The sequence below is a fragment of the Delphinus delphis genome, chromosome 14 (assembly GCF_949987515.2).
Source record: "Delphinus delphis chromosome 14, mDelDel1.2, whole genome shotgun sequence".
In the NCBI taxonomy this organism is placed as follows: Eukaryota; Metazoa; Chordata; class Mammalia; order Artiodactyla; family Delphinidae; genus Delphinus; species Delphinus delphis.
Window position 1 is genome coordinate 29,541,383 of NC_082696.1, and position 27,570 is coordinate 29,568,952.

The following is a 27,570-nucleotide window of genomic DNA, read 5'->3' on the forward strand; positions in this document are numbered from 1 at the left end:
TAAAAAAATACATATTGTAAATATGGTTCTTTTGACTAGTTAAAAGGACAAGTTCTTCCAGATTTGTAGCCTCAAAAACAATAACCTGATTTCGGTTAGATCTGAATAAAATACACTGTATGCATGATCTAAAATCAATTAGACTATCCAAGAAAAAAGCAATAGAAGAGTAATAGGATTTCCAGATATGGATAATGTTACATTATCAAAAATGAAATAGTGATTTAAACTGAAACTAATAAAAATAATTATTTTCTACATAGTGTTGAAACACTGATAGAAGTTGGTGATTCTGAAGCTCTACATCTAGATGATAAGTTTGATGGTATATTCAATTCCATACAATAGCTAGAAAACCGTCTAAATGGCTCAGAGAGCAGCTCAGGTTTTAAAGATGTGCTAGTGGCTATAGTCAAAAATGATAATATGGAATCTCTAAGAACGAACAGCTGAGGAATAATCTAAAATCATTTGGTATTCCAGGGGTGAAAAACAGAGACAGAAAAGAGATTAATTTATTAAACTAACTAGAATTTTAATATGCATTATTAAATTAGCAGGTTTGATGCAAGAAAATAAATACTATTAATATCTACAACTTCTAAAAATACTGCTGAAAAATATGATGCAAAATATGTATCCAATGGATGTGACTTAATTTAGACATCATTAGTTGAAATATGTCATCAGTAATATAAATTAACTGATTCAGTAACAATGTTTTGCAGATGTAGGAAAATTCAGGCCCTTAATGTTTTAATATTAGGGAATGCAACTGTACCATAAACTGTAACTCATTTTATCTAATGAGTAGCCACTAATATTTTATTGTATAATATATACTACATAAAATTAACAAACAACATGTTTTCAAACCTTCTAGCTTGATGATTAATTTAGGTCAGACTCCCTCTCACTTTTTTTTTTTTTTTTTTTGCGGTACGCGGGCCTCTCACTGTTGTGGCCTCTCCCATTGTGGAGCACAGGCTCCGGACACGCAGGCCCAGTGGCCATGGCTCACGGGCCCAGCCGCTCCGCGGCATGTGGGATCCTCCCGGACCAGGCACGAACCCATGTCCCCCTGCATCGGCAGGCGGACTCTCAACCACTGCGCCACCAGGGAAGCCCCCCTCTCATTTTTATATGAATGAATCAGACCAGAAAAAGCTGTGGGAATCTTTAGCACCACCAAAGTAAGACTTTAAAATACCTCAGTGTATAAAGATACTATAGAAGCTATAAAAACATAAATATTGCTCAGCCTTTATTTGAATACAAGGAATATAATATATTTCAGAGTATCAAATGAACTTCTGATTATCAGTATAAATACTGTTTTGTATAATCTAGATTCATATTTATTAACAAGAGCAACATTTCCTTAAAAACTGTAACAAGCTATAATTGGATATAACAAACTGCTACTAAATAATTATGAAGTTCTAATAAAGAACTTCAGACAAATATGGAAGTTAAATCTTAGTTTAATTGCTCACCTCTTAAAATTTCCTAGATTCTCTAAGCCAGACTGCAAAAAATGATCCAGATATAATGCAAAAAAAAAAAAAAAAAAGGACCAAACTTTGTTTTGATCACATGCTGTTAAACTAGTGTTACATGTTATATGCAATTTTTTTTAAATGTTAAGTGATACATGAATTCATGAGTCAGTAATCCATTCTGAGAATAACATTTTGGCTTCTAAAATTTGTCAGGCTGTTCATTAACATACCTTACTAACAGTAAATAAAAGCTTTTGAAGAAAACATTTATTGAATGTCAGCAAGAATTGTGCTAAGAAGTAAGGATACAAGATGAACAAGACCCACTATTACTTTTAAGTAGTTTATAATCTAGTAGAGAGGCAAATAAACAGATAAGATTTCAGTTCTGTGGGGTAAGTCCTGGGATAGAGGTAAGTGCCAAAGGGTACGGCAGCACATTGTAGAGGCCCCTGACCCAGCGTGGCTGACAGCGCGGGGAAGAAGGAGGCAACCTGAGAGGCTTGTTCAGAGGGAGAGAAGCCCTCAGTGAGTCTTCGAGATTTACAAGTTCTCCAGCGGGGAAGAAGTCCATATGGAAAGAGGCTATAGCGCTAGCAAATGCATAGAAACCACAGACTCTTCAAGATTCAGGGAACTGAAAGAAGCCAGAAATAAGACTAGAGATACAGACAAGCAATTAAGTCTGTGTGCTTTACTACACACTTGGGATTTTCTCTGGAAGGCAAGAAAAGGCCTGTGAAGGATATTAAGTAGAATAATGATGGGATTAGGTATGTAAATTAGGAAGGCCACTCTAGAAACAAAACAGAAAAAGACAGTTAAGAGATAAAAATAAAGATCCAAAATAAGGATATAGAGATAAGAGAACAACTTTGAGAGATATTAAAAATTGAGAATGGGGCTTCCCTGGTGGCGCAGTGGTTGGGAGTCCGTCTGCTAATGCAGGGGACAGGGGTTCGTGCCCCGGTCCGGGAGGATCCCACATGCCGCGGAGTGGCTGGGCCCGTGAGCCATGGCCGCTGAGCCTGCGCGTCCGGAGCCTGTGCTCCGCAACAGGAGAGGCCACAACAGTGAGAGGACCGCATACCACACACACACACAAAAAAAAATTGAGAATGGATAGGACTTTGAGATGGGGATGCAGGAGAAAAGGATGACTACCTGTTTTCTGAATTAACGTACTCAGTAGCTGATGATGCCATCCACTGAGATGGGAAGTAGTGGAATAGAGGAGAAAGGGGGGGAGATTGTGAGAGGAGAGCTGGTGAGTTCAGTTTTCATCTGCTGAGTCCATAGACCTCTGTGCTTCCAGTCAGGGATGGCTGCCAGAAGGTAGTTGAATATGCAAGAATGAACACACATACTCATTGAAGACCATATGAATATATCAGGCTATTGTAATATTTGCTAACATTTATTGAGTTTTTACTCTAAGGAAGGCATGTGCTGAGTCCTTCTTATAACATCTTTTTATTATCCTCCCCACTCTACAGTTGAGGAAGAGTTTGAGAAATTTCCCAATGGTATTTAAGTGTCAGAGATGTTTGATTTCACAACTCAAGTCCTTACCTTACGCTGTATCATGCAAAATCCATTCATTACAGGTTTTAGGACTAGATAACAGTGGGTTCAATTCTAATCTCTGCTACTTAAGAGTTGTTTGAGCTTAACAGTCTCTAAACCATAATTTCCTTATCTGTAAAATGGTGACCATAACAAACACATTACAGGGATACGGTAAGGATGGGAGAGAATATACAGAAAATGCTAGATGTGCATTAAGTGCGCAAACTGGCACCTATTGTTATGTCTATGCCTAGAGAAAAAAAAACTCTTTCTTGAAGTAAAATAGCTATGATCTAAGTAAATTCCCTTTCATCTTATTATGAGCTCTCTTTTAATTTCACCCTATTTGTTCTATATCTTAATAAACACTAAGTATCATTTTTCAAAAAACTTTGAGACATTAATCAATATACTCTGGAAGATTTAAAGATTTCATTCAAACAGGAATCATTTCAATGTAATGGGAGTTGATTCTATAGTGAGGAAAGTCCAAATAAGAAAACTCAATTGCGATAAGGCGTGGCGAGAGCTTTGGACTTGGAGTCAGAAGACCATTGCAAAGTCCCAACTCTGACTTGGGACTTAATAGACTCAAGTGTCCCTTTGCACATGGACAAGATGAACAGATGAGCCTGTATGTTCTTATAAGTCTAAGAATGCTGAAGAAGAAGGCTTTATGATGTTTATAAAAACCAAAGCAATTAAGCCATGAACACTTGATGCAAGCTTCAAGTTTCCTGTGGTTTAAAGCGGAAGTGCCCACTCTTGATGGCCTATCAAACCACTCCACAGATCAGGAGCTGTCAGTTTGACTCTGATGGGATCATAACCCTCAGATGGAGAGTTCAGTGTTGGCGAAGGAAAAGAGAAAGGGAGAATGCAGAGCAATCTTTCCTTCTCTCAAAATCTCTCCCATTCTCACCACCGATTCAGCAGCTGGGTTTGAGCTGAGGTCACCCAAGACTTCTGATTCTCAAACCTGGCTGAACATTAACAACTCTGAGAACTTATATATTTTTTTTAAATACTGAGTTCCACAGCCCTAAAATATCACTGGAAGGAAACTCTATACGATTTACAAGTGCTGGGTTTCACTTTGTAAAAGGTGGTATGAAGCATTTGGGGTAATAACCTCACTCTAATGGTAAACCTAAAACTATATTCTCTTTAACCTCTTTTAACTGTATTGAAGCAAAGATTTGTTCTTAAGTATATACACACCCTAAGGTAATTAACTGGATCAACCATCCCTGTTTGCACAGACTCCACCTGCTTTAGCTTTGAAAATTCTATGTCCCAGGAAATTCCTGGGTCTCTGGAAAACAGGGACAGTTGGTCAGTCTAACACAGACACACACACACACACACACTCACGCATACTTGCACACATGGACACAAACTTTTAAGTAATCCTCAGTGTGTTAGAACAAACTACAGATAGACAGTAGTCCTCTCATGAAGCATTGCCACCAAGATCATGTCATCATTCACTCAGGTACGTATATGGTCACACTTACAGACCTCTGACGTCACTGGGATCCAAAAACATAAAATGGCATGGGCAACATATCATCATGCTCACTATCATCCCTTTTGCTAGAGTCTACACTACCGATACTTATAATTCAATAACCGGAATTTTAAAAAAACTACCTTGAAGCCCCTGCCTACCAACTGCCTTTTGTCTACTTTTGTGAAACTCGAGCCATTTCTGAGGAATAAAATCTCTACTATTTGACAGATTTTTTAATAGCCTTATGGCTTTGTAATTTTTTGTTACATTTTTCCTGTAATGATGCCGTGTGAAATTAAATAATAATATAATATACAAAGAAATTAGATAATGGTCATGATGTCTGTCTGTAAATTAAAAACTTGATTATCATTTCATCTAAATGAAATTCTTAATAGAAAATAAATTAACTTAGAATGGCATGTATACAGCAGAACACACATTATTCTGACTTTTTAAATTGAACTTGTTATAGAAATCGTTTCTAGAACCACATTATTATACACCAATACACTGTCCTCTATTGCCTGATGGAAACATGAGACTTTAAGTTCAAGTCGTAATTATACAAGCTAATGGAGACTAGCATCAGTCTGCATAACACACACGTAGTAAGTACACGTATCTCCTTACTTGTGACATCACTAGTTGTCTGTGGGCAGAACAGCTTGGGCCGCTGTTGGCAGAACTGTGGGATTGTGAGGGAAGATCTCCCACTGACGCCAGTTCCACACACTAAAGAACTAGTGTCATGGAGATACTACTAATAAGTTAGGAGGAAAGGCCATATAAATCCTTTCCCTTTGAGAAATCCGAATCTTAAAATAGTTGCCACCAATCTTGTGCATTCTTCACTCTCCAAAGAGCTTAGCAAATAAGGAAATCCCTTCAGGACTGTGGTCACCATCCTTGAAATGAACAATAAGCATGCTAGTAATATGCTTCTCCTTTCATGCTTCTGACATTCAACAACACATGCACTGTCCAAGCACATCCGGAATAAAACCCAACAAAGGAGGTGTGTAAAGTTGTTGAGACCGTCAAAAACACTCGGCATGATTTCAATGCCCTCATCTTTCTACCACTGGCTTTACAAGTAGACAATCAAGAAGACCTCAAAACATGATATCATTAATCAGAAAGAGTATACATTTCCAAAGGTCTGTTTTATGATCTTGAAAGAGGATTTAAAAATCAACTAAAAAATAACCAAAAACTTGCTTTTTACAATATATTCTTTTTAGTATGATTTTGAGTAGTCTTACCACAATATTTTTCAGCAAAACTGAGATTGAATTAAGACTTACTGATTGTTCATTTAAATCCTGGGAGTCTTCCATGTGGTTTTCTTACTTCTCCTGCCACTCCCAAGTAGAAGCAGCTTCCTTCAATTAAAAATGGACTATCTAAAACAAAAAGATGAAAACAAAGTGGAAAAATGAAAAAGTTATCTTTCGAAATTATTTGTAAAATTACCAAAACTTTGATTTACATGATAGTTGGTAATCTGTAGAAGCATTATTTTTAAAGAACAAAATTCATTATCCCCGTATCTGATAGAAATAATGATCTTGAAAATCACATCATAGTACAACTGAGATATATAAACAGCTACTCAGGCATCCTGCAGATAAGGAAAAACATCTGAGGACAGCTTCAGAGACCCAGGCTGTAATAAACACCTAGTCTGCTATTTTGCTGAGAGAGGTCTGTCATTAAGCAATTGACAGATTAAAAATTAAAAGTCTGCATTAACCATTCATTTTCTAAGGCACATAAAATTGAAAACATATAATGTGTATTTTAATATGACAGCTCTCTATTACAGGAAAATTTGTCTTAATCGCCAGACTCAGTTCTAAAACATATAATGTTATAAAATGCACGCCCAATTTTTAAAAGAGAATGAAAATAAGACTATTATGCTAAAGAAGGTATTACAGAAATATGTGGGAAGGACAACTGGTCAGTAAACTACTAAAAAAAAATTCATCTTTACTCCATATCATATATTAAAAATTTTCTAGGCAAACTGGAGTTTAAAAAAAATCTAAGAAAAATAGGCATATATATTTTTAATTCCCAGATAGAGAAGACTTATATAATAAAAGCAATGGAATATAAAACAAAAAAGCCAAACACCCCCTTGAGTTCCACACACACACAAATAATCGCAATTAAAAGATACATGAAAACATAAAAAGAAGTATCTCCGCAAATATCAAACTAAATGGGCTAATGGCCTTAACATACAAAGAGCTCTTACAATCCAAATAGAAAGGCACACACACCCCTACAGAAAAATGCTCAATCACCACAAAACGATATTCAGACTCACGAATAAATGAAATGCACTTTAAAATAGCAATGATACATTTCTAGCCCTTCATACTCTAGTTCTAAAATAAAATTAAAAGAATATGAGAGATTAAAAAATATTTATATAAAAAAGTGTTCATCATAGGCATAAACAGATATAAATTATTAAATGCACGTTTCAAGGAGTATTTGGTGACATCAAAAATTTCTGAGAATATAATTTCAGTGGAAAATAAGTATTCAAATCTGCAGAAACAATGTGTTCCCAATTCAGTTTATTGAACATTCAACATATGCAAGCGTTTTGCTCAGTTTTACATATTCCTTACTACAACCAGGTAGGCGTGGTTTTAATTTCTGCTTTGCATTATGGTCTACAATAAACCTGTTACTTTCCTTATTAGAACACAAGACATTTTAAAGTGTACATTGTTTTATGCATACACAAACACAGAGACACAGATCAAACATTTTTTTCTAATTTTTTTCCGATTTTCTCAAATTTTTTCTAATTTTAATTTTTAAAAGTCATAAAATGGTAATGGTAACATGTAATGTGATAGTCTCAGTAAGATACTGATTGAGAATACTGCAAAACCAGAAAAGTGTCATTTTAAAGAAAAGCACAATTTTAAAGTGCACTTAAGATGGGAAGGGGGAAGTGCAGATATTAAGGCACACTGAGGTGTTGCAGTATACGTCTGAATTCAGGACGATAGGTAGGCAAGAAGTTCTAGATTTAAAGATGTCATTCTTTGTGTTGGAGGTGGACCTGAGAAACAGTGACTGGAAAAAGGCCAACTCTTTTCCTTTTACCTCACACCTCCATCTTGCTTCTCCCATTCTCCCCCTTCTCCTCCTTATGGACCCTCATATCACATCTGGGTCTCTCTCTCTGTTCCTGCTTCCTGCTGATCTCTTGCTTGCTCCTCCTATCCTCGCAGACCTCCTGATTCTTGGCCCTGCACACTGTCCCCTCCCCTGGTGACCAGGACCTCCCCGGCTCAGCCTCACCTTGGATATGGTGCACACCTTAGGATGTATGGCCACCAGTCTAATTGATGCTGACCTGCTAAGACTCAACACCTACCAGCATCATGAGCCCTTCCTCTCTCCTCCAGGAGGGAATCTTGATGCATCACCTCCTTGTGATGGATGACCCATCACACCATTTTCTCCTCACTACCTGGATAACAAATTAGCCAAATACTCTCCTGAAGGGGAGAATCTGATGTTCCTTTTCATTCTAGTAGATGGGTAAGATGAATGGTAAAAACACTGTACCATAGAACAAAGGGAAGGGACACTATATTCAGCTGTGTAAAACAAAACAAAAAATTTGTATTTGTATTTCTGAATAGAGAAAAACAGACCCAAAAGTGAAAGGACACAACAGATTATGAAAAATATCTTCAATAAATATTATAAACTTTGTGACCCTGAGAACAAAGAAATTGGTAAGGAAAAGTTAAAGAACCTTTTAAGGTACTTAAGCAAGGATGTGAAAATACAGATCATTATTTTAAATGTAAATAATAAATAAACATTTAGAAAAGTGTTCACTTTCACAGTTGGCAAAATATGTAAACTTAAGCAACAAGCATACATTTTGGATTCCTGTATACATCTTCAATAACTAAACCATTTTAAATATTACTAACACCCAGTGTTGGAAAGGATACAGTGAAAAAGCTGTCCTCATTCAACTGCCACTGATGATGTCAAGTTTTCTAATATTTTTAGAAAGCAGTCTGTCACTGCATTTTAAAATATGCTTACATTTTTTACTCAATAACTTTCCTAAGGAGTAAACTATTCCACTCCAAAAGTCACAAGGTATTCGCTACAGTGTTATTCATAATACAAACTAGAAGCAGCCTCATCTTTGTAGAGCATTGATTAAGCAAATTATGGTCAGTAAGTTTAATATAATATAATTAAAGGATCGAAAGTATAATTATAAAAATGACATGGAAAGGGCTTCCCTGGTGGCGCAGTGGTTGAGAGTCCGCCTGCCGATGCAGGGGACACGGGTTTGCCCCGGTCTGGGAAGATCCCACATGCCGCGGAGCGGCTGGGCCCGTGAGCCATGGCCGCTGAGCCTGCGCGTCCGGAGCCTGTGCTCCGCAGCGGGAGAGGCCACGGCAGTGAGAGGCCCGCGTACCACCAAAAAAAAAAAAAAAAAAAAAAATGACATGGGAAAGCAAAAAATTACTGATTATATATTAAGTGAAAAAAATCAGAACACAAAATTTTAGCTATGCTAACAGTAATGTACAACTAAGCGTGTGTTTGGATATTCATTAAAAAGAAACATTAAAAATAAAAATAATTTGATAAAGAATTATATCTTTGGCTTCACATTCTTTGATTATTGTTGATTTTATTTTCTGTGTAATAAATAAAAATTTATTTTTTTCCACCATAATACAGGAGCACAGAGTAAGTAAAACCAAATGATGCTAAAATGATTTTACAAGATCAGTTAAAAGCACAGCAAACAATGAAAGTGAATTTTCTAAGTAGTAGACACTTTCTCCAAGTGACCTCTGTGGCTTTCCCTATGGAATAAATTTCAAAGTCAGCGTAATCTCTTTAGGGCAGGTATTCTTCATCCTATTTACTAGTGTCATCTACAGCACCTCGCTCAGTGCCTGGCAAGCATTAGGGGGTTAACAATATTAATTGAATGAATGACAAAATTAATGGTGGATGAAATCATACATAATGTACTTGATGATGTGAACAAAAAGTGTAAACAGCCATGTAATTTAACTTTTGAAAATCCTGTCTCAAATATGTGGCTATTTTAAGAAAAATGTTGACCTGTCCTGTGTTTTTCAGGTAGAGTCTTGTAATTTTTCAGAAAATCTAATGTTGAGATTAGTCCACCAGGTATTTTCCTATTCGCCTGACCTAGCAATAAAATATACGTGCAATAACATGACTATTAATACCAATGTAACCTATTATTTACTTACAGCATAGCATGCTATTTTAGTTTCCTAAGGTTGCTGTAATAAAAGTACTATAGACTGGGTGGCTTAAACAACAGAATTTTATTCTGTCATAGTTTTGACAGCAAGAAGTCCTAAATTAACATGCTGGCAGGTCCATGCCCTCTCTGGAGGCTCTAGAAAAGAATCATTCTTTGTCTCTTCATATTTTCTGGTGTTTGCTAACAATCCTTGGCATCCCCTGGCCTGTAGATGTGTCCCTCCGATCCTGCCTCCATTGTCACACAATATTGTCCCCGCCTATCTCTTCACAGGGCCTTCTTCTGTGTGTGCGTCTCTGTATCCAAATTTCCTGACTCTTACAGGTACACCAGTCACTGGATTAGCACCCCCCCTAATCTAGTAAAACCTCATCTTAACTCCATTACATCTGCAAAGACCCTATTTCCAAATAAGGTCACATTCACAGGGAAGAGGGTTAGAACTTAAACATATCTTTCGGGGGACACAATTCAACCCACAACACATGTACAGTTATCACACTAAAATGATTATTAAGATGTGATCAAGGTTTAAATGTAATATTTCCAGAAAGAATACACAGGAAGTAAATTAAGGATACTGATCATTAGGAAAGAAGGGATCCTCTTCCAGAAGGGCCACCATCTCAGGGCACTGGTGAAATTTCAAGTGAAATTAAAAATTAAGACTTCAAGAAAGATGTTCAAGTATAAGAGAATTAAGCAAAAACTAGCCTTTTTCTGTTAACCACTGGTTCAGATTCTATTTAATGTTCTAGTTGGGGAGCTATTTGCATCAATGTTCCATGTTATAACATAATACTTCGCTTTATAATTCCGTAAAATTGAGATTAATTGTCACTTAGTTTAACTGTAACATGAATTTCTTTCTTTGCCAAACACACTAAAGTACTAAAATATTATGAGCCCGGTGGTTTTATATTATTGAACCAAGTAAAACTACTGGGCTAACTGCAGACACAGTATTATTTTACATCATAATTTAGCAATGGTTGTTCTGCTAAATCCTTTAACATTTAGTTTTCACAAGTATATGAGAAAAAGACAAGAACCCTCTTTGAATCAAGTAAGAGAAGTATTACCTCTTAATAAAGATATAAAATTAAGGTATAACAGTAACCTCATGCCGTTTTATGAGGCAATAATCTAGTTCCTCCGCTCTACTTCAAAGCCATTCCCCCAGAAAAGGTGAATTTCAAACAGGAATAATAGCGACCTCACCCATTCCGTGTTAGATGATTTCTTCTGAAGTTAGGTTTTCAATACACAGAAAATTGGTCATATCCTTTGCTTGAACTCTGCTCTAGGCATGAGGTGTCTCTTAGAATATCAGAATAAAAAAATCAACAATTCTTCAATTTAAATAGTTAATGAGATTTACACATCAAAAATGTTAAAAACAATTCTCAGAAATGGCAGGAAGTACTTAGGCTGGATCCAGGTGGTAGAGACAGCAAAGGACCCTGTGCCTTCAAGAAAGAGAAGATGCTGAAGTCGGAGGAGTTTGGGGAGTCCGTGTGATAGAACCCTAATCCTGTGTCTTTCTAAGCAAACCATCAGTAAAAATTCGATTGTCCAGGCATGCTTTACCCTGGCTGAATAAACGCAAACCTGAAGGTGGAGTGGGTGGTGCTCTCTGTTCCAGGGCTGGCATGGGATGAAGAAGCTGTACAACCAAAAACTACACCTCTGGTTACGTACACATGTGGCAAGGCCGTCCACTGGTCTTTAAAGCTGAACACCTGGGCTTTGTCATCCACTCCTTGACCGCTACTCTCCACATTCAATAAATGACCTATTACTACCTCATAGAGTTCACTCAAATCTCTCCATGTTTCTCTCCTTACTGCTACCATAGTAGTTCAAACCCTCGTCACCCCTGGACTGGAGAAGCAGCCTCCGAAGGGTCCTCTAGTTTTGTTCCCTGAACCTCATTTTTTCACAGTGCAGTCAGAGTGATAGTTTTAAAATAAAGATATGATTTTACTCTCTTAAAACAATTCAGAGGTGTACCCTTTCCTTGGGATAAACCAGAAATCCTTTCATTGGTCCTACCTGCAGCTATGGCAGTACATCTCTCTGCCAAAATGCCCCATAACAAGTAATCAGAAGTCAGATGCTTTTCCTCCCTGGGGCCATGGACCAAAGTGGGAGTTCTGAGGAAGACCTCCACCTTCCTTCTCCCTGTGGTCGAGGCCTTATTCCACTGTCCTCACCATCCCCTCACTCTTCGCTACCATCACACCGCGCTGCAGCCAAAGACTGGGAATTCCACCGGGAGCCTCCTGTGAGGGTGCTTACACAGTAGAGGCTATGTTTGCTTCTTGCTGCAGCGCAAAGAAAAAAGAAAGGGGAGGGGCTTCCCTGGTGGCGCAGTGGTTGAGAGTCCGCCTGCCGATGCAGGGGACACGGGTTCGTGCCCCGGTCCGGGAGGATCCCACATGCAGCGGAGCGGCTGGGCCCGTGAGCCATGGCCGCTAGGCCTGCGCGTCTGGAGACTGTGCTCCGCAGCGGGAGAGGCCACGGCAGTGGGAGGCCCGCGTACCGCAAAAAAAAAAAAAAAAAAAGAAAAAAGAAGGGGGAAAGAGATTACATTCCCCCCACCCATGTTCCAAATGTCTAGTCTATTCCTAGGGAAAGATGTAAAGATTGCAGGCCATCCAAACTCTTGTTCTAGCCCCTGTGCAGACTCTGCAATGGGGACAGAGGTGTGTGGCTAGTCCCATCCGTAACCTCTGACACAGCCCCCTTTTAACCCAGGTGGGAGCTGTGGAGCATTTATTACACGTGCAGAGTTTCCTGGGCCAAGGGAGGTGTCACTCCATTGTATTCCATCACTCAGAACAGCTAACCTACTGTTTGACTTGCAGATTATCAAACTGCAAGTTAATTTTCAAAAACACTTGTGTACCAAATTAAGGCTTGCTTGCATGGGGTTATATACACACCTATTACACTGACCCATATTCAGCTTATAACACACTAGGTCCCCCAGGGCTTTCCGAGTGACACCAAATTACCTCAGTCTAATGACTCGTCACAATCTTTTCCAATGGCTTAGGATGTGGGCCTGGGAAAGTACCAGGCTAGTCCTCCTTCAGTGGTAAAATCTCTAGGACATAGAACTTGGGAGCTCTTTACTGCCACGAGTAAAAAGCTGATCTGCTAGGGAGAGACAGAGAGGAGCTGACCCAGAAAGAGAATCAAAAGCGGGAGACGGCAAGAAAGTCCTGGCAGAATTGAAGTCCCTGGATCCTGTTACTCCTGAAGCCTCACTGTCTCTCTTGCTCTTCCTGCTGCTTCGTTGTTCAATTCTTCCTTGGATTCCATGAGCGATCCTCATAATCTTCAATTAAATTCTCTCCTTTACTAAGCATATTGTCTCACAGAAAACTGCAATTGTATAAGCAGTCTAACAACTTATATTCCCATTACATTCTTGAGATATTACAGCTGGGATCAACTGTCAATAAGGGCATTGCTTTCACATCCTCTGCACCAAGATCCCATCATTTCCCTACAAATTTCATTAATGGGTCTGTAAAGCTGGGTCAGGCACTGGCTGGTTTCAACTGCTCAGGCAGCATGCCAGAGAGGGAAGCCAACAGCACAAAGAACACCTAGCTCCAATTCTATGGCCATCTGTTCAGAGAGGTAAGATGGGCATTCTGTGACCATGCACATGACTCTTGTCCCTGCTTATACAAAAGGAAAACAGCAAAGGTGTCCAAGAAACAGATCTGGGTGAACAGTAATGCCTGACTTCAATCGCCTTAAATGAAGCCAAGCTACAAAGTAGATGCTGAGCTATTTTTGAACTGTTTACAAAGATAGGGCATGGACTTTGCAAAATGGTCCATTTAACACAAAATGTTTAAAAATAATGTGGTTAATTTCTCATGCTCAAAAATTACAACAAGCTGAATTTCATGATAATCATCTGGGTCCTTAGTGATAGGTGCATTTGATAGCAGTAATCTTCCTGGAATTATAAATCACCATCACTTGGTTTTTGACAATAAGGGCCAGCCAAGGTTTTCTATTTTGTTTGTGTCTGCTAACTGTTGATGGTTGGCTAGTCAACTTAGAAAACATAGACGCAGTTGTAACCAGCTGGTCTCAGAGAAACATCTAAAAGAATCCTGAGCGCGGGCAACTTTTATCACACCTACAAACTCAGACCGACTCTGTAAACCTACTTTCCTTTTCGCGTGTTGCCCCTGTTGTTCCTCCCAAACTACACTGCACACTGACTCTTTCTGTATTCACTGTTAATAGTTCATCTAACTGGCTCTCCTGTAGCCTGGCAGAAAAAAATGACCTGAGCCCTTCCTTATAAACAGTCTGATTTTTTCTCAGCCATAAACCTCTCTTCCATATCTAGGAACACTTTCTGATGAAGAATATAGGACCACATGCATTACCGAACACACATCTGCTGCCTTTACACACTTCTGGAGAAAAATGTGTTGCAAATTTAAAAGAATTGAAGAATACATCTACTAAGTTTAGTATTCAACTCTTGAAACCCTAGAAATCTAAAAACTGGCTTGCTGGATGAAATAAACATTTAGTGATTCCTAGTAAAGACTTTTGGACTAAAACAAGTCTATACGTGAGTCCTTGCTTTACTACTGGATAACTGTATGGCCTTGGGATAGTTCATCAATACCTCCAAATATCATTCTCTTCATCCATAAAATAGAGACAATAATAATACCTGCATTAAATTTTGTGAAGATTAAATAAAATCATGTATTTTAAAAATGTAAGCCATTTACTTGTGAGAGTGGAAGAAAATTTCTGCTTTTTTATTCATTCTTCATATAATGAATCAAAATATTTTAAGTTTTTGCCATACTGTGGAATTGTACCTATGCAATTTCTGTGAAAATGATTTTTAACTCTGTTCAATTAAGAATATTATACTAATCAGTTATTTTCGGAAACTGCATGAACTATCTACGTATAGGCAGTTAGTAGCCAAAGTCACCAGTCTTTAACAAATTCTCTGAACTCACATTAATTTGTAAAAATGAACAATTATTTGATTTTTGATATTTTGATCAAGTGATGAGCCTTCACCCCTTTTGAGTTTGCCATTCTACGTAGCATCAAAATTGTGAGTGGTTTCTTTAGCACTGAGAGATTGATGCTTCCAATAACAGAATTATCGATGAGCATGTGAAAGAGAAGGGAACACGTTTCCAGAAAAGAAAGCAAGAGAGGAATGGACATTCAGTGTGAATAGGATGCTAAGAAGTTCTTAGCATCCTAAGAATTGGCAAAAGCAGGAGTAAAGTGCTAAATATTAGTGAATAAATACAATCTGTTGTTACTGTATCTTGATATCTTTAAAACACAAAAAAAGAATGTCAAATGTGATATAATTGCAAAGAAGCTTGTCATGGGATAGAGCCTTTGGGAAAGAATAAAAGAAATAATTATTTGAGACAAATCAATACCTCAGCCTTGCACAAACGTAAATTCTAAATAGTTATTACGTTGCTACCATGGAAACCTCAAGCCAAAATATTAAAATCAAGACTGATCCGGAGGTTTGAAATCCCTAGACTGCAGGGGAGCAAATGAAAAATTGGTCCATAGGCCACAAAGGATTCTGAGAGAAAAATTCATCAAAAGTGATAAGCTACATCAGGAAATAAACACCACAGAGACAACAGATGCAACAACAGGGGGACTGGAATCCAAAAATTTGAGATTTATGACAGTCTGGACAGTATCACATAATAAGTATGCTTAAAACAATTAAAGAGACAGAAGAAATAGAAACAAAATAGAAAGAAACCCAAATTACAAAAAGTAAATACACAAATTTGGAAAAGAACCATAAAAGTGTTTTTAAAAATATATCCATTGAAAGTTCAAAACAGAAATGAATGAATTAAACAGCAGATTAGATTCAGCTAAGGAAACAATTTGTGAAGTAGAAGAAAAAACTCAGGAAGTATCCATCCCCACAGAGGAAATTAATGAAAACAAAAACAACAGCAGCAACACAAACATATCTTTTCCTCTCAAATCTCATATATCACCAATTTCTCAGGAATGAAGGTGTGACACCTGAAAGTCCTATTTTTTTTATTTTAAGGGTAGACTATCCAATGTATAACAAAGTAAACATGAGAGATATAAAATATAGCAGTAACTTTGACTTACTGAAAGACAAGTTACATGCTTGAATTGTGTCTATAGTGAATAATAGTTAAGAATTTAATTAAATATAATGCTATTTGCCTTCCTAAAATTTGGGATACCTAAGGAGAATTTTATTCATCTAGATTTTTTAATTGAGGCATCCAAGAAAGTTTGAATACCTTCTTTTCTCTCAATAAATTTCCCTATAGCATTGGAGTACAAAAGCATCCACTGACTTTGTAACTGCATTAAGACTAGGATCACATTTACAAAATCTGCCATTATAGCTTCTAGAAATCCAAAGAATTTCCTAAAGGCTAAAGCTGAAAGAATTCATAAAATAATATCTCAAATATATTTGGTGTTGCTCTTCAATTCCATGTTTTGCTTCCCTGCAATATGTTTTGACTTTAAGGGCAAACTTAGAAAGAAAGAAAGAGAGAATATGAATGAAATCCATAGCAGCTTATTTCTTTGTCTTGGGAAATGAGGAGTATAGAAGTAAGTAGGGTTTAATAGACTGATCATATGAGTTTTTAGGTACAATACTTAAAGCTTCTTAGCTCCACTGAATAGAACCATCTACTTCTCTTTCCTTCCATCAATTCTTCCTTATTAGTTTAAAAAAATCTACCTTTCAGAACTTCTACTCTGGTCTGCCCACCAGAACCACAAAGCAGAAACTGAATCCCGCTTTCATATGTATAGCAGGCTATTAGCTATTAAGAGAGTGCTATCATTCATGTCACCCCTAAATCTTTTTTTCCTCAAGTTAAGCACCCCTAGTTAATAAGACTGCATCTTTAATTAAAAAACTCTTTGTTTCCCAACGGGAATTAGGGAGCAATTCAGTCAGCCACAAAAGCATATCTGCATAGGAAATGCATTGAACAGAAGGTAGATATGAAGTAGGTCATAGTACATCATTATTTTAAATTATAAATTGACATTAAATCAATACAGATCAGCATTAATGTATAACAAATATTACATTCATACCCAGACAAAAAATGGAAAGGAAATCAAACTAGCTGAAATGGAAATTAATAACAATAAATTTTCAAAGCTGTAAGAATGCTCCTTTGAGAAAGGCCCTAGGGGTTTTGTTTGTTTGCTGGTTTGTTTAAGACTGAATTATTCTCTGGAAAAATTAAAGAAGAAAAAGAAAGACTAATGTTTAAACTGCAGGAAGGTTGGTTTGCCTAGGACTTGGCCATACCTGAGCCTGTTTGTAGAATCTACGGGTTTGGTTCCCATGGCTCCAAGTGCCCTTGGGCCTCAGGACTGTCTTGGGAAAGAACTCTTCCACGGGAAGAGCTGGTGAGCCATAAAGCTAGAGCCAAGTCTGAGTCCTAAGTCTCAGGGCTGCAAGAAAAGGACAAGAAAACAAACCAATCAAAAATGTGTTAAGTGAACTCTCTGGACAAAAGATGAAGGACAGATGGCATCCCTCTGTCCTTTGGATTCTCTGTTATAGGGTGCTGTGCAGGGGGAAGATGCAATACTTTGCTGATTTGAAGCTACCTGTGGCACCAGCTGTTCCATCAGGGAGAAGTGAGGTCTGACCCAGAGAAATACTATTTGCTTTTTTAATATGACAAAGGGTGGAGAAGACAAAAAAAAATGAAGCGGGTGAAGAAAGCTCGGGAAAATACTGGTTAAATGAGTATGAAAAAGATCACAATGAATAGGAATTTAAAATATGAGACTTGAAACTCAGGAAGATGAGAGAGGAGCAGAATAATCAGCCCCCTCCTGATTAAACCAAATATAAAGATACCGGTTATAAAGATGTGGACGCTGGTCTTTCTGTACTTTTGATGGCTGTTGTGGTTTCTCCTGGTCATTACCCTGCTCCAGAGCTACCTGGAGCTTCCACCAAGCTCTTGTTCAAACGCTTGAACAAACTATATTAGCCCTGAAGAAGCATCAGATGCTTCTCATAGACACTGCTGTGGCCTGAATATAGACAATCCAACTTAGGTTTTAATGCCTTAATTTTTTTTTCATAGTCATGAAAAAGAAAAATATAGTGAGTTTCTTTAAATAAAATATCCAAGATCTATAAATGCACAATATTATTTATAGTCCCTACATCAAGACTGTATCTTGCAAAAACATGGTTCCCTGTATAACGTATGAATGAATGAACAAATAAGTAAATAAGGAAACACTCCTAAGGCACATGTCAGGAAATAGAAAACTTTAATTTCATGAAGTTTCAGACTGAATCAGGCAAACAGAATCGTAGATTTCCACGTCTGCCATGATTCAGTGTATGGCTTTGGGAAAACCTTGTAATTTCTCCATACTTCAGCTTCTCACCCTATAAAAGGAGTATATGCCTTGAAATTTAATTCCCTCACAGCAGTGAGAGTTTTGATTCAACATTTATAAAAGGCTTTTTAGCTTCCCAGATTAACAGGCAAAATACTGTGGTAGCTGTATAATCCACTTTCCAAAAAGTATAAAGGTAACTGGTCAAATCTGATGTAAAATAATACTTGACTTGAGAAACAAATACCAGTCATATTTATTACTTCTCCATTCTGTTTTCTAAGTAATAAAAATGATTTCTAACAGAAAAAGTATCAAATTAATATTCAAGCCAGTTGAAGTGTTATCATCGTAAGCTTACCTACGTTTGGGAGAAGGGGAGTTGTTTTATTTTTCCAGACTGTCCCGCGTGTTTATATGGTAAAGTCAGGAATGCTGGGCATGGTTTTGAAGGCCTCTAGCGTATTCGTTGGTTTCTGGCATTCTAATGCACTCTACTCTTATAACCATAAAAGTACTCTTGAGTGCTTCTGGAAATATATAACAAATGCTTAATCAATTTAAGAGTGTTTTAACTGCATACATGAAATTTCTTGGGAGGAAAATGTTAGCTATTCTACACACATATAGTACTTAAGTTAGCAAGAGAGTTCCTTCTCAAAGGCACAGAGCAGTTTCCCCATAGTAATATAATTTTCAGTTTTATGTGCCTAAGTCCTATTGAATCCCTTAGAATAACAGGAAATTCTGCAGGAAGAAAAAACTCACAAAAATTGATAGCTATATTTACCCAATGCTGGAGGAATAAGTTAGCTATTTTGAGTTGGATTACTCTTTTAAGGCACTAGATAACCATTAAAGGTTAGCCAGGATCTTAATTAACCAGAAACTATAAGAATTGAATATTCTAGAGACAGACTTTTCTACATATAAGACTCTAACAGTAAAGCCAACTGATTAACATACTTCATTTTAAACGTTATGTGTCATGATACTTTAGCCAGGACTTGAGTAGCAATTCTCTGGATTTTGATGCTTTCACTTTAATGTTCACATTAAACAGATTATGACATTTCCCAAATTTACAAATCAGAACACTGATAAGATACAGTTGGTATTGTGGTAATATTTAATAACATTCAAAATGGAGTGATCTCATTTATAGTAATACAATGTCTATGCCTTTCATCTACATGTTTAAAAGCTATAGTAATATATGTAAGGTGCTTAGAACTGTACCTGGCACATAGTTGGCTCTTAACAGAATAATAACATACAATTCCTCACAAATTCTCAACAATATCAGTGTTTCTCTTAACAATTCTTATAAATATTTTATGGTGCTAAGTAAAAACATGTCATGAATATTATATACACTGAGTTTTTTTCTTCCTACCAAGTGGTTTAAGAACTATGAATATATATAATAATCATTCATGTAACGGAGTAGTAACCATTCTTAAATGAGACATTAACTACATATAACATAGATTTGTTATATATGTGGTTAACAGAATTATTTGCTCTTATCAGTGAACTCTTCCAATTAGTGTGTGAGTCTCATTATTAACCAGAGCACAAATAATTACAGTGTCAACTTAGCATAAAATTTTGCCCTTGGCTTTTATGATAAAAATGCAAGCATCATCACAGGGACACATGGTGTTACAACCTTTTTGAAAAGTATTTTGGCACCATTTATGCAAGCTGCACACACTCTTTCGTCTATTATTCCTACATCTAGAGTTTTACCGACAGGAATTTGGGTCAGATATATAAAAAGATACATAAAAATCATGATTGCAGCAGTCTTTGTAATAGTAAACACCCGCAAGCAACCTAAATATATACCAGGAAGGGAACAGTTAAAGTATAAAACGTATTCATACATTAAACAGAAGTACCCCAAACTATATGTAATGATATGAAAAAATACCCAAAATACAGCCAATCAAAAGCAAGCTTTAAGACAACTGATGATCCATTTTGGCCTAAAATGTAAAATAAAAATAAATTACATCCCCAGAAAATTCTTACATTTACGCATGTATAGGAAAAAATGTCTGAAAGGAAGCACGCTGAAGTACAACAATTTGCCCTGATTTGTGGGATGTGGAAGGGATGGATGAAGTGAGGGATATCAACTTATTTTAAATATATCTGTCATTTTTTAAAATTTTATTGAAGTATAGCTGATTTACAATATTGTATTAGTTTCGGGTACACAGCAAAGTGATTTGGAGATATATATATATATATTTATATATATATAAATATATATATAGCATTTTTCAGATGCTTTCCCACTATAGTCTATTATAAGATATTGAATATAGTTCCCTGTGCCATACAGTAAATCCTTTTTGCTCATCTTTTATATAACTATATCTGTATTTTAAATTTTTTAGGCAAGTATAACATACACACAGTAAAATATGCAAATCAAAAGTTGACAGCCGATAAATTTTTATTACATCTACACCCCCATCTCACCATCAATCAGATCAAGATAAAGGGCTATATCAGCATTCCAGAAGCCTCTCTCCTTACCTCTTCTAGTCAAGCCCCTCAAAGGCACCTCCTATAATATCTGTTTCAATATGTTACACAAGATATAGATGACTTTTGTTTAAAAAAAAGATTGATTAAAAACATCTTGCTTCAGTATTTTTTTTGAAGAGCCCTTTTTTGAATATTAAATATGCTCAACAATTTATTCAAAGAAATCAATTCAATATACGTAAACATTGAGCATTTTCAGTGTCTTTCTGGTATAAACTCAATTATTCCTTACAACAATTCCACGAGGCAAGTACTATTATTATTCCCTGTTGACACATGCTGCAACTATGGCTAAAGCAGGTCAGTAAATAACTTCTCCAAGGTTACACTGCTGATGAGTGGCAGCCCGGAAGGATACATACAAAGGCAGTCTGATTCCAGTATTTGCAACTCCTTGTGGAATTCAAACAAAGAAAAATAAAGGCAGCAAGTTGTAGAGGTGGCAGCACTAGGGTGTCTTACAGCACAAGGTTCTCTTTTTAGCTTCCTTTTGACTAAATCACTTAACGTCTCTAATCCAGTATTCATCTGCAAAATGGAGAGTTAGGCTAAATTCCTCTCCTGATCTGATTCTCTGATAAATAACGTGACCTACGAAAACATAGAGCAAATAGGCTTCATCACGATTTAGTATAATCACACACTGCATTCAGAAATGACTCATACACGAGGAAATAAAACCACAATTTTTGAAACTATTGGAAACAATCATTTTAATTTAATGTTATTTTTGGACACAGAAGGCTATTTTCTCCCCCTAAATAGCAAGTTGGTGGTTTTGAAGGGTCTTGCTCATCTTTTTGTGGAAAAATGCCTGAAAACAAACCACTAGAAACTAAACAGAAATTTTTCTTCCTAAATTATGCCTGAAAAAAACAACCAAATTTCTCTCACCAAATGACCACATATACTTCTAACGGATACCTCTAGGAATTTTGGTCCCCATATTTTGAAACATTGACATAAACAAATACAGAACATACTTCCTTTCAGATGAAATCCATAATTCTGAGGGTTAAAAATTCTTCAAAATAACATGAAATGTATCTCCACAGAAATCAACCAAAGAGGCTGAAGTTTGTTTCTAGAGAAGACTGGAAGTAGGAAAACCATAAGTCTCCACTAGAATCTGCCCTTTTCATTTCAGTTTATTCAAAATACCAGTTCATGCTGGCCTTATCTTTTCTTCTGCTAGAGTATCAGTAATACTTTGGTACAAATGAAGCTTTAAATAATTTAGAATACAATAGAACCAATAAACTAGCTTCAGTGACCATATGCAAAAAAGAAACCAGTTTCCAAAATGTAAACAGGATCCATTCTTTGTAGTTGTCTGGCTCTGGATGTATGTCCTTTGAAGACGTGCAGGGAATAGGGTAGCTAGTGAATTTCCATCACTACCCCAGGCACTGGGGCTACAGGGGAGGAAAGATATGGTCTCGCCCCTCAGTGAGTTCAGAATCTCTCTAGAAGACAGATTCACATAAAATTAGCCCCAGCACAATGTGCTCTTATACCAATAGCCCACATAAGGCGCTATGGTATTACAGAGAGAAAAGAATTAATTCTGCCTGAGCCTCGGGAAGGCTTCCCAGAGGAGGTGACATTTGAGCTAAGCCTTGAAAGATGAGTAGATTTTTTTTGTCCAGGTAGGCAGCAAAAAGTAAGAGGCAAGGAGGTTAAGGGAGTTGGGGCAGTGGAGGACAAGGGTGGTGAGAATATCCCAGGGAGAAAAAAGGAAATGCCTAATTGTATTTTATGCCATGGAGCGTTCATAAAAATAGGTAAGTCTTACATTCATATCCATGGTACAAAGAAATAAACCTGAGAAAGTACGTATGTGACTTGAATTCTCTGGGGGGTTCCCTGATTTATGAACCCAAGAAGTGTTCATTTGGAAAAACAGAACTTCTGGTTTATTGGCTATTCTCTAATGACTAAAGGGCTACCAGGCTTCCTGTTCAATGTCAGGCATAAAGTGCCTGGATGGACTTGAGGTTTGCTACGCCTTCTTCAGACTTGCTGTCAATGCATGGAGCAGAACCTGCCTTCCCTGTCTGAAAATTCATGATTTAAGCCCTTGGCCTGTAACCCCCACCTAACTCCCCTGGAAAGGCCCCCATCTGTCATTGGGTTGCCCAGCACCCACTTTATCTCTCTGCTAACAAGTAGCTGTGAGGAGTCCTTCTCTTCTTAGAAAACAGAAGTACTGATACATTTGATCACATACAGTATGCTATATTTGCAGCCACTTTTTCTTCTTAAGAATATATTTCAAAAATTAAAGCATAAATCAAAGGAGAGGTAATAGAGAAAGAAAGAGAGACAGTGAGTTTGTTTTCAAGTACCTCTGCCCTGCTTGCTTGAGCATCAATTAGTAAATGATGTGAAATCCCTAGGTCTGTCTGACTGCTTCCACGTAACATGATTACCTGCCTAATACAATTAAAGTAAAACCACTAGACAATACATATATGTGGAATTTCAAGTATCCTTATAGTTACTAGTGAGATTTAAAATTTCTCTACTGTTTAGGTCTAAATATATCTAATCATATATTTATAATGTTGTTTCATACTCCAAAATAATTTTCACATCCAACCCAAGACTCATGTAGGCAAAGTTAACCCCTCCCACTTTAACATTATATGTTCCCATTTTTTTCTGCTCAGTAAATTTTGAAGCATCTTTCATATATATCTAAACTAGGCAAATGTCAGATGTAGTACTCAGACTACATCACATTTACTTACAGTCAACTGCAGATCAATTCAGAGACAAAATGTGTATGTCCTATAGAATTAGAACATAAGGTCTGGATTTGGTAAATCAACGAAGGAGTTTTTATGTTCATTTTTACTTTCTTCAGACTGTACCAATATTACTAAACTCAAGATCCTGAAACTGTGGTACAAACTGAAAGCTAAGACTTATTTCTTTTGAAACTTTCTTGTTACAAACAAACAAATGATTTAACTGATAAAGTTTTTTCATCGTAGGCAGTTATGATTATAGATAATACTTAACTTTTTCTGACACTACAGACTAAAACAAGTAAAAGTTCCTTACTGCTGAATATTTATGGAAAAAGATGAGTAATTGTCATTATCAAAAATGAATCAAAAGTATCTGCTAACAAGTAACAGTAAAGGTAATTTTTCTAAAATAGACATATAGGTGATTCAAATAAATATCTACTTCCTACATACTTTCCTAAGTATTCTGCTCCCCCGACTCATATTCTGTTTCCCAAAAAGGAAAATATGCTGACAAGAGTCAATCTGTGTAAAGCTATATGCTGACCATAGTCAGCCTATGTAAAGTTTATCTATGAACACAGACTAATAAGAGTTGTTTGATTTTGTGTTTAAACTTAGGAAGAAGGTATGAAGATTCTCCACACTTGACTGAAAATAGAACAGTCCTCTCATGCAGATGCCTGGGAATCTTTTGATTTTATCAAGCGATCTTAAGATCTACTTTGACTATGGGCCCTCAACTGAGGGCAATTTTGTTTCCAGAGGACATCTGGCAATGTCCGGAGACACTGTTAATACTCAGGGGAGGGTGCTACTGGGATCTAGTGGGTAGAGACTAGGGATGCCACACAGCACCCTACAATGCACAGGACAGCCACACACGCTCCTCTAACAAGGACTTATCCAGCTCAAAATGTCAACAATCAGTCTTTGAAAAACACTGGTCTAAATATACTGAGCGAATGTTATGTGGCAGCCTGGATGGGAGGGGAGTCTGGGGGGAGAATGGATACACGCATATGTATGGCTGAGTCACTTTGCTGTGCACCTGAAACTATCACAACATTGTTAATCAGCTATACTCCAGTATAAAATAAAAAGTTAAAAACTAAATAAACAAATAAGTTTTATAAATAAATAAACTGAGCGATTCAGGCACAACATCAGTAGCAGCATCATATTTTTTATACAGATGCACCTGGCAGCAATTCAAAGTAAGCAGTTAAAAAACAGAACCTTGAAAATTAATATTTTAACTTCCCCTTCTCCCTCGGCCCCACTTTGCCATATAGTCATTACATCTGAATCCAAGGACCGAATGATCAAGTCTAGAAACGGAGATGCTGATGACCTCCTACTGTCTCTGCAAAGGTAAGAGTCATAGTAATCTTTAATGTTATCTTTTAAAAAGTTTACACTGAGCTCATCAAGCTCACTCAGTTGAAAATTATACAAATTCTTATAATTGGTACCTTCAGGCTGAAGAAAAAAGCAACTGGGGAAACAAATATTGGCTATAAAACAAAAGTACCATTACAGAATATTCTTACGGTGGCTTAGAGTAGTTTAGGAACCACACAGATGAAAGCCTTTAAAAATCTAGATAACTGTATGTGAAAGTATTTGTTAAAAGAAATGCCATGCAATGTAAATGGCCTAAACTAAGTTTTCTAATGTCTTTTCTTATGGCTCCAAATAGAGTCTCAGATTTCCCAAGATCACCGCTGGGTATTAAATTTGTACTTGGACCATTAGGGACTCAACGTATGATCCCCAGTCTATGACCCCAAAAAGGACTTTCAGCTCTAAATATCTCTGGAATAGTTGGCATACTCCAATGGAGGGAACACAATCAAATTCATAATAGCTAGTACTCATATCAGACACTATTCTAAATGCTTTACATATATTTACTTGTTGAATTTGCATATGAACTCCAAGTACGTTCTACTACACATGAGAAAACCAAAGCAAAACCAATTTAATTAACATGCTCATCATTACAGATCATTAGTGTCAGAGCTGTGCTTCAAACTCAAGGAGCCCAGCTCCATATTCTTTGTACTTAATCACTATGCCATAAAAAGAAGTGGGTCCCTCAGATTTCAAGTGCTAAGAAATACCCATTTCTCCAAAGATTTTCGGGGTCTTCAGCTTATCCACTAGATCACTGACTTCCCAATGGTCATAAATACATCTCTGCATCATTACACCCATACAAACAAGTTGGGCCTGAATTCAGAGATGCAAGTCTACTGGATTAATACCAAAAATCCCTGAGGTCATTCTTAAGGCTATCCTGCCTTGTAATGATCACAGCTATTCCCACTGTTCCCAATCTTATGGCAGAGGGTGTCCAGTGCCACCACCACTGCTTTCATTTCCATTTCCTTCACTCACTCACTCAAAAGGAATTTACTGTCCCCTACCTACTGGAAATAGCAATTTACAGAATAGCAAATACTGGTAATAGCTTCAGTAAATTCTCAGTCTAGTGCAGAATTTAAACTCATGTTACCTATTACATTTCAATGTGGCAACTGCTATACCAAAGGTGGAAACTGGGTGCTTTGGGAACAAAAAGAAAAGAAACATCCAACTCAGCCTCTGCCGGTGGTCAGAGGAGGTAGCACTTTGCATCCTGAGTCTTGCAAAAGCAGCAGAAAAGGAAGTTTCAGGGGGAGGGGCAAGATGTCTTCCAGATAGAAAGAACCACATGCACAAAGCCATGAAGTGGAAATGACCAGGGTGTATTTGAGGGCTGCACTTTTCCATACAGATGGAGAAGAGATTTCTTATGAGTGGCTCGTGAGAGGTGAGAAGGGAAACTTGAGCAAAGTTCTCAGCTTCAAGGGCCTTGTAGATCCTGCTAAGAATTTTAGAATCTGTCCTGTAGGCAACAGGGAATTTTTTTATAGAATTTTAAGTCAAGAAGGGACCTGATAAAAATTGTGAACAGATGTGGTTGAACAGCCTCGGGATGAGAGGAGATTCTTGGAGACAGATCCAGCATAGACCAGAGTGGTCCCCAAAGAGAGACAGTCAAGATACCATAACTATACTTTTAACGGCAAACACAATATGACCAAGCATGTGTAGGACAAGTGTCCCCCTACAGCTAACGTGGTAATCTGAGGATTAAACCTGTGACCTTGGGTACCATAGTTACTTACCAGGCTAACCATTCCTATGAATGGTATGTGCCAGGAAAAAGTAGAACTTATTATAATCATAGACTAAAAGTCCCAAAGTCTTCAAAATTATCCAGAGTAGAAAAAAAAAATCTATTCATCTCACTATAATTTTGGCATCTCTTCAGCAACACAGACAATGTAAAAAGCATTTAATAAGCATTTATCATATGCCCAGAACTTTGCTAGCATTTTCATGAATGAAGCCTTTAAAAACTAAAGTCAACAACTGAGAAGACAAAAGACCTAAATGAAGTCTTCTTGGGTTGACTAAGAAAAACAAAACAGTAGCATCATCTTAATACCTAAAGTTCACGTACAAAATTTCGGTAGTACTGATGTTCTTGACCGACTCGCTGAGGTTTGCGTTCCAAAGTTACCTACTAGAAGCACAATCTGAGATTACTGAAAACCTGCAAAAGGAAAATTCGAACGTGACTTCCCACTTTGTGATTAAATTTGGCTAGAATTACTTCAGTCAAAATCATATGTGAATACACATTTGCATTAACATATAAAATTTGAAGTGAAAAGAATTAGCTAATTCAGAGACCTCTGGACTCTGCAAGTCATCATCACTTTCAACATACTGGACACATTAAGTTAGAAATATTCAATCTCTTAGTCGGAACATTCAGGTCTTTTCAAATCCTCTAACATGAGGGAGTTCAGAGTCAGAGGTGAAATGTAATGAATAGATCCCTCCACTGGGTATATGCAA

At 37.0% G+C, this 27,570-nt stretch overlaps 1 protein-coding gene across 1 annotated transcript in view; it reads right to left on the reverse strand.

Annotated features, from left to right (window-relative positions):
* Positions 1-27,570, reverse strand: part of EYA4 (EYA transcriptional coactivator and phosphatase 4) — a 259,130-nt gene that overhangs the window by 224,660 nt on the left and 6,900 nt on the right. The window contains exon 2 of the mRNA XM_060030523.1: positions 5,892-5,990. Within this exon, the coding sequence (XP_059886506.1) occupies positions 5,892-5,924 (33 nt within the window). The 5' untranslated portion in view covers positions 5,925-5,990. The remainder of the gene's footprint in view (positions 1-5,891; positions 5,991-27,570) is intronic.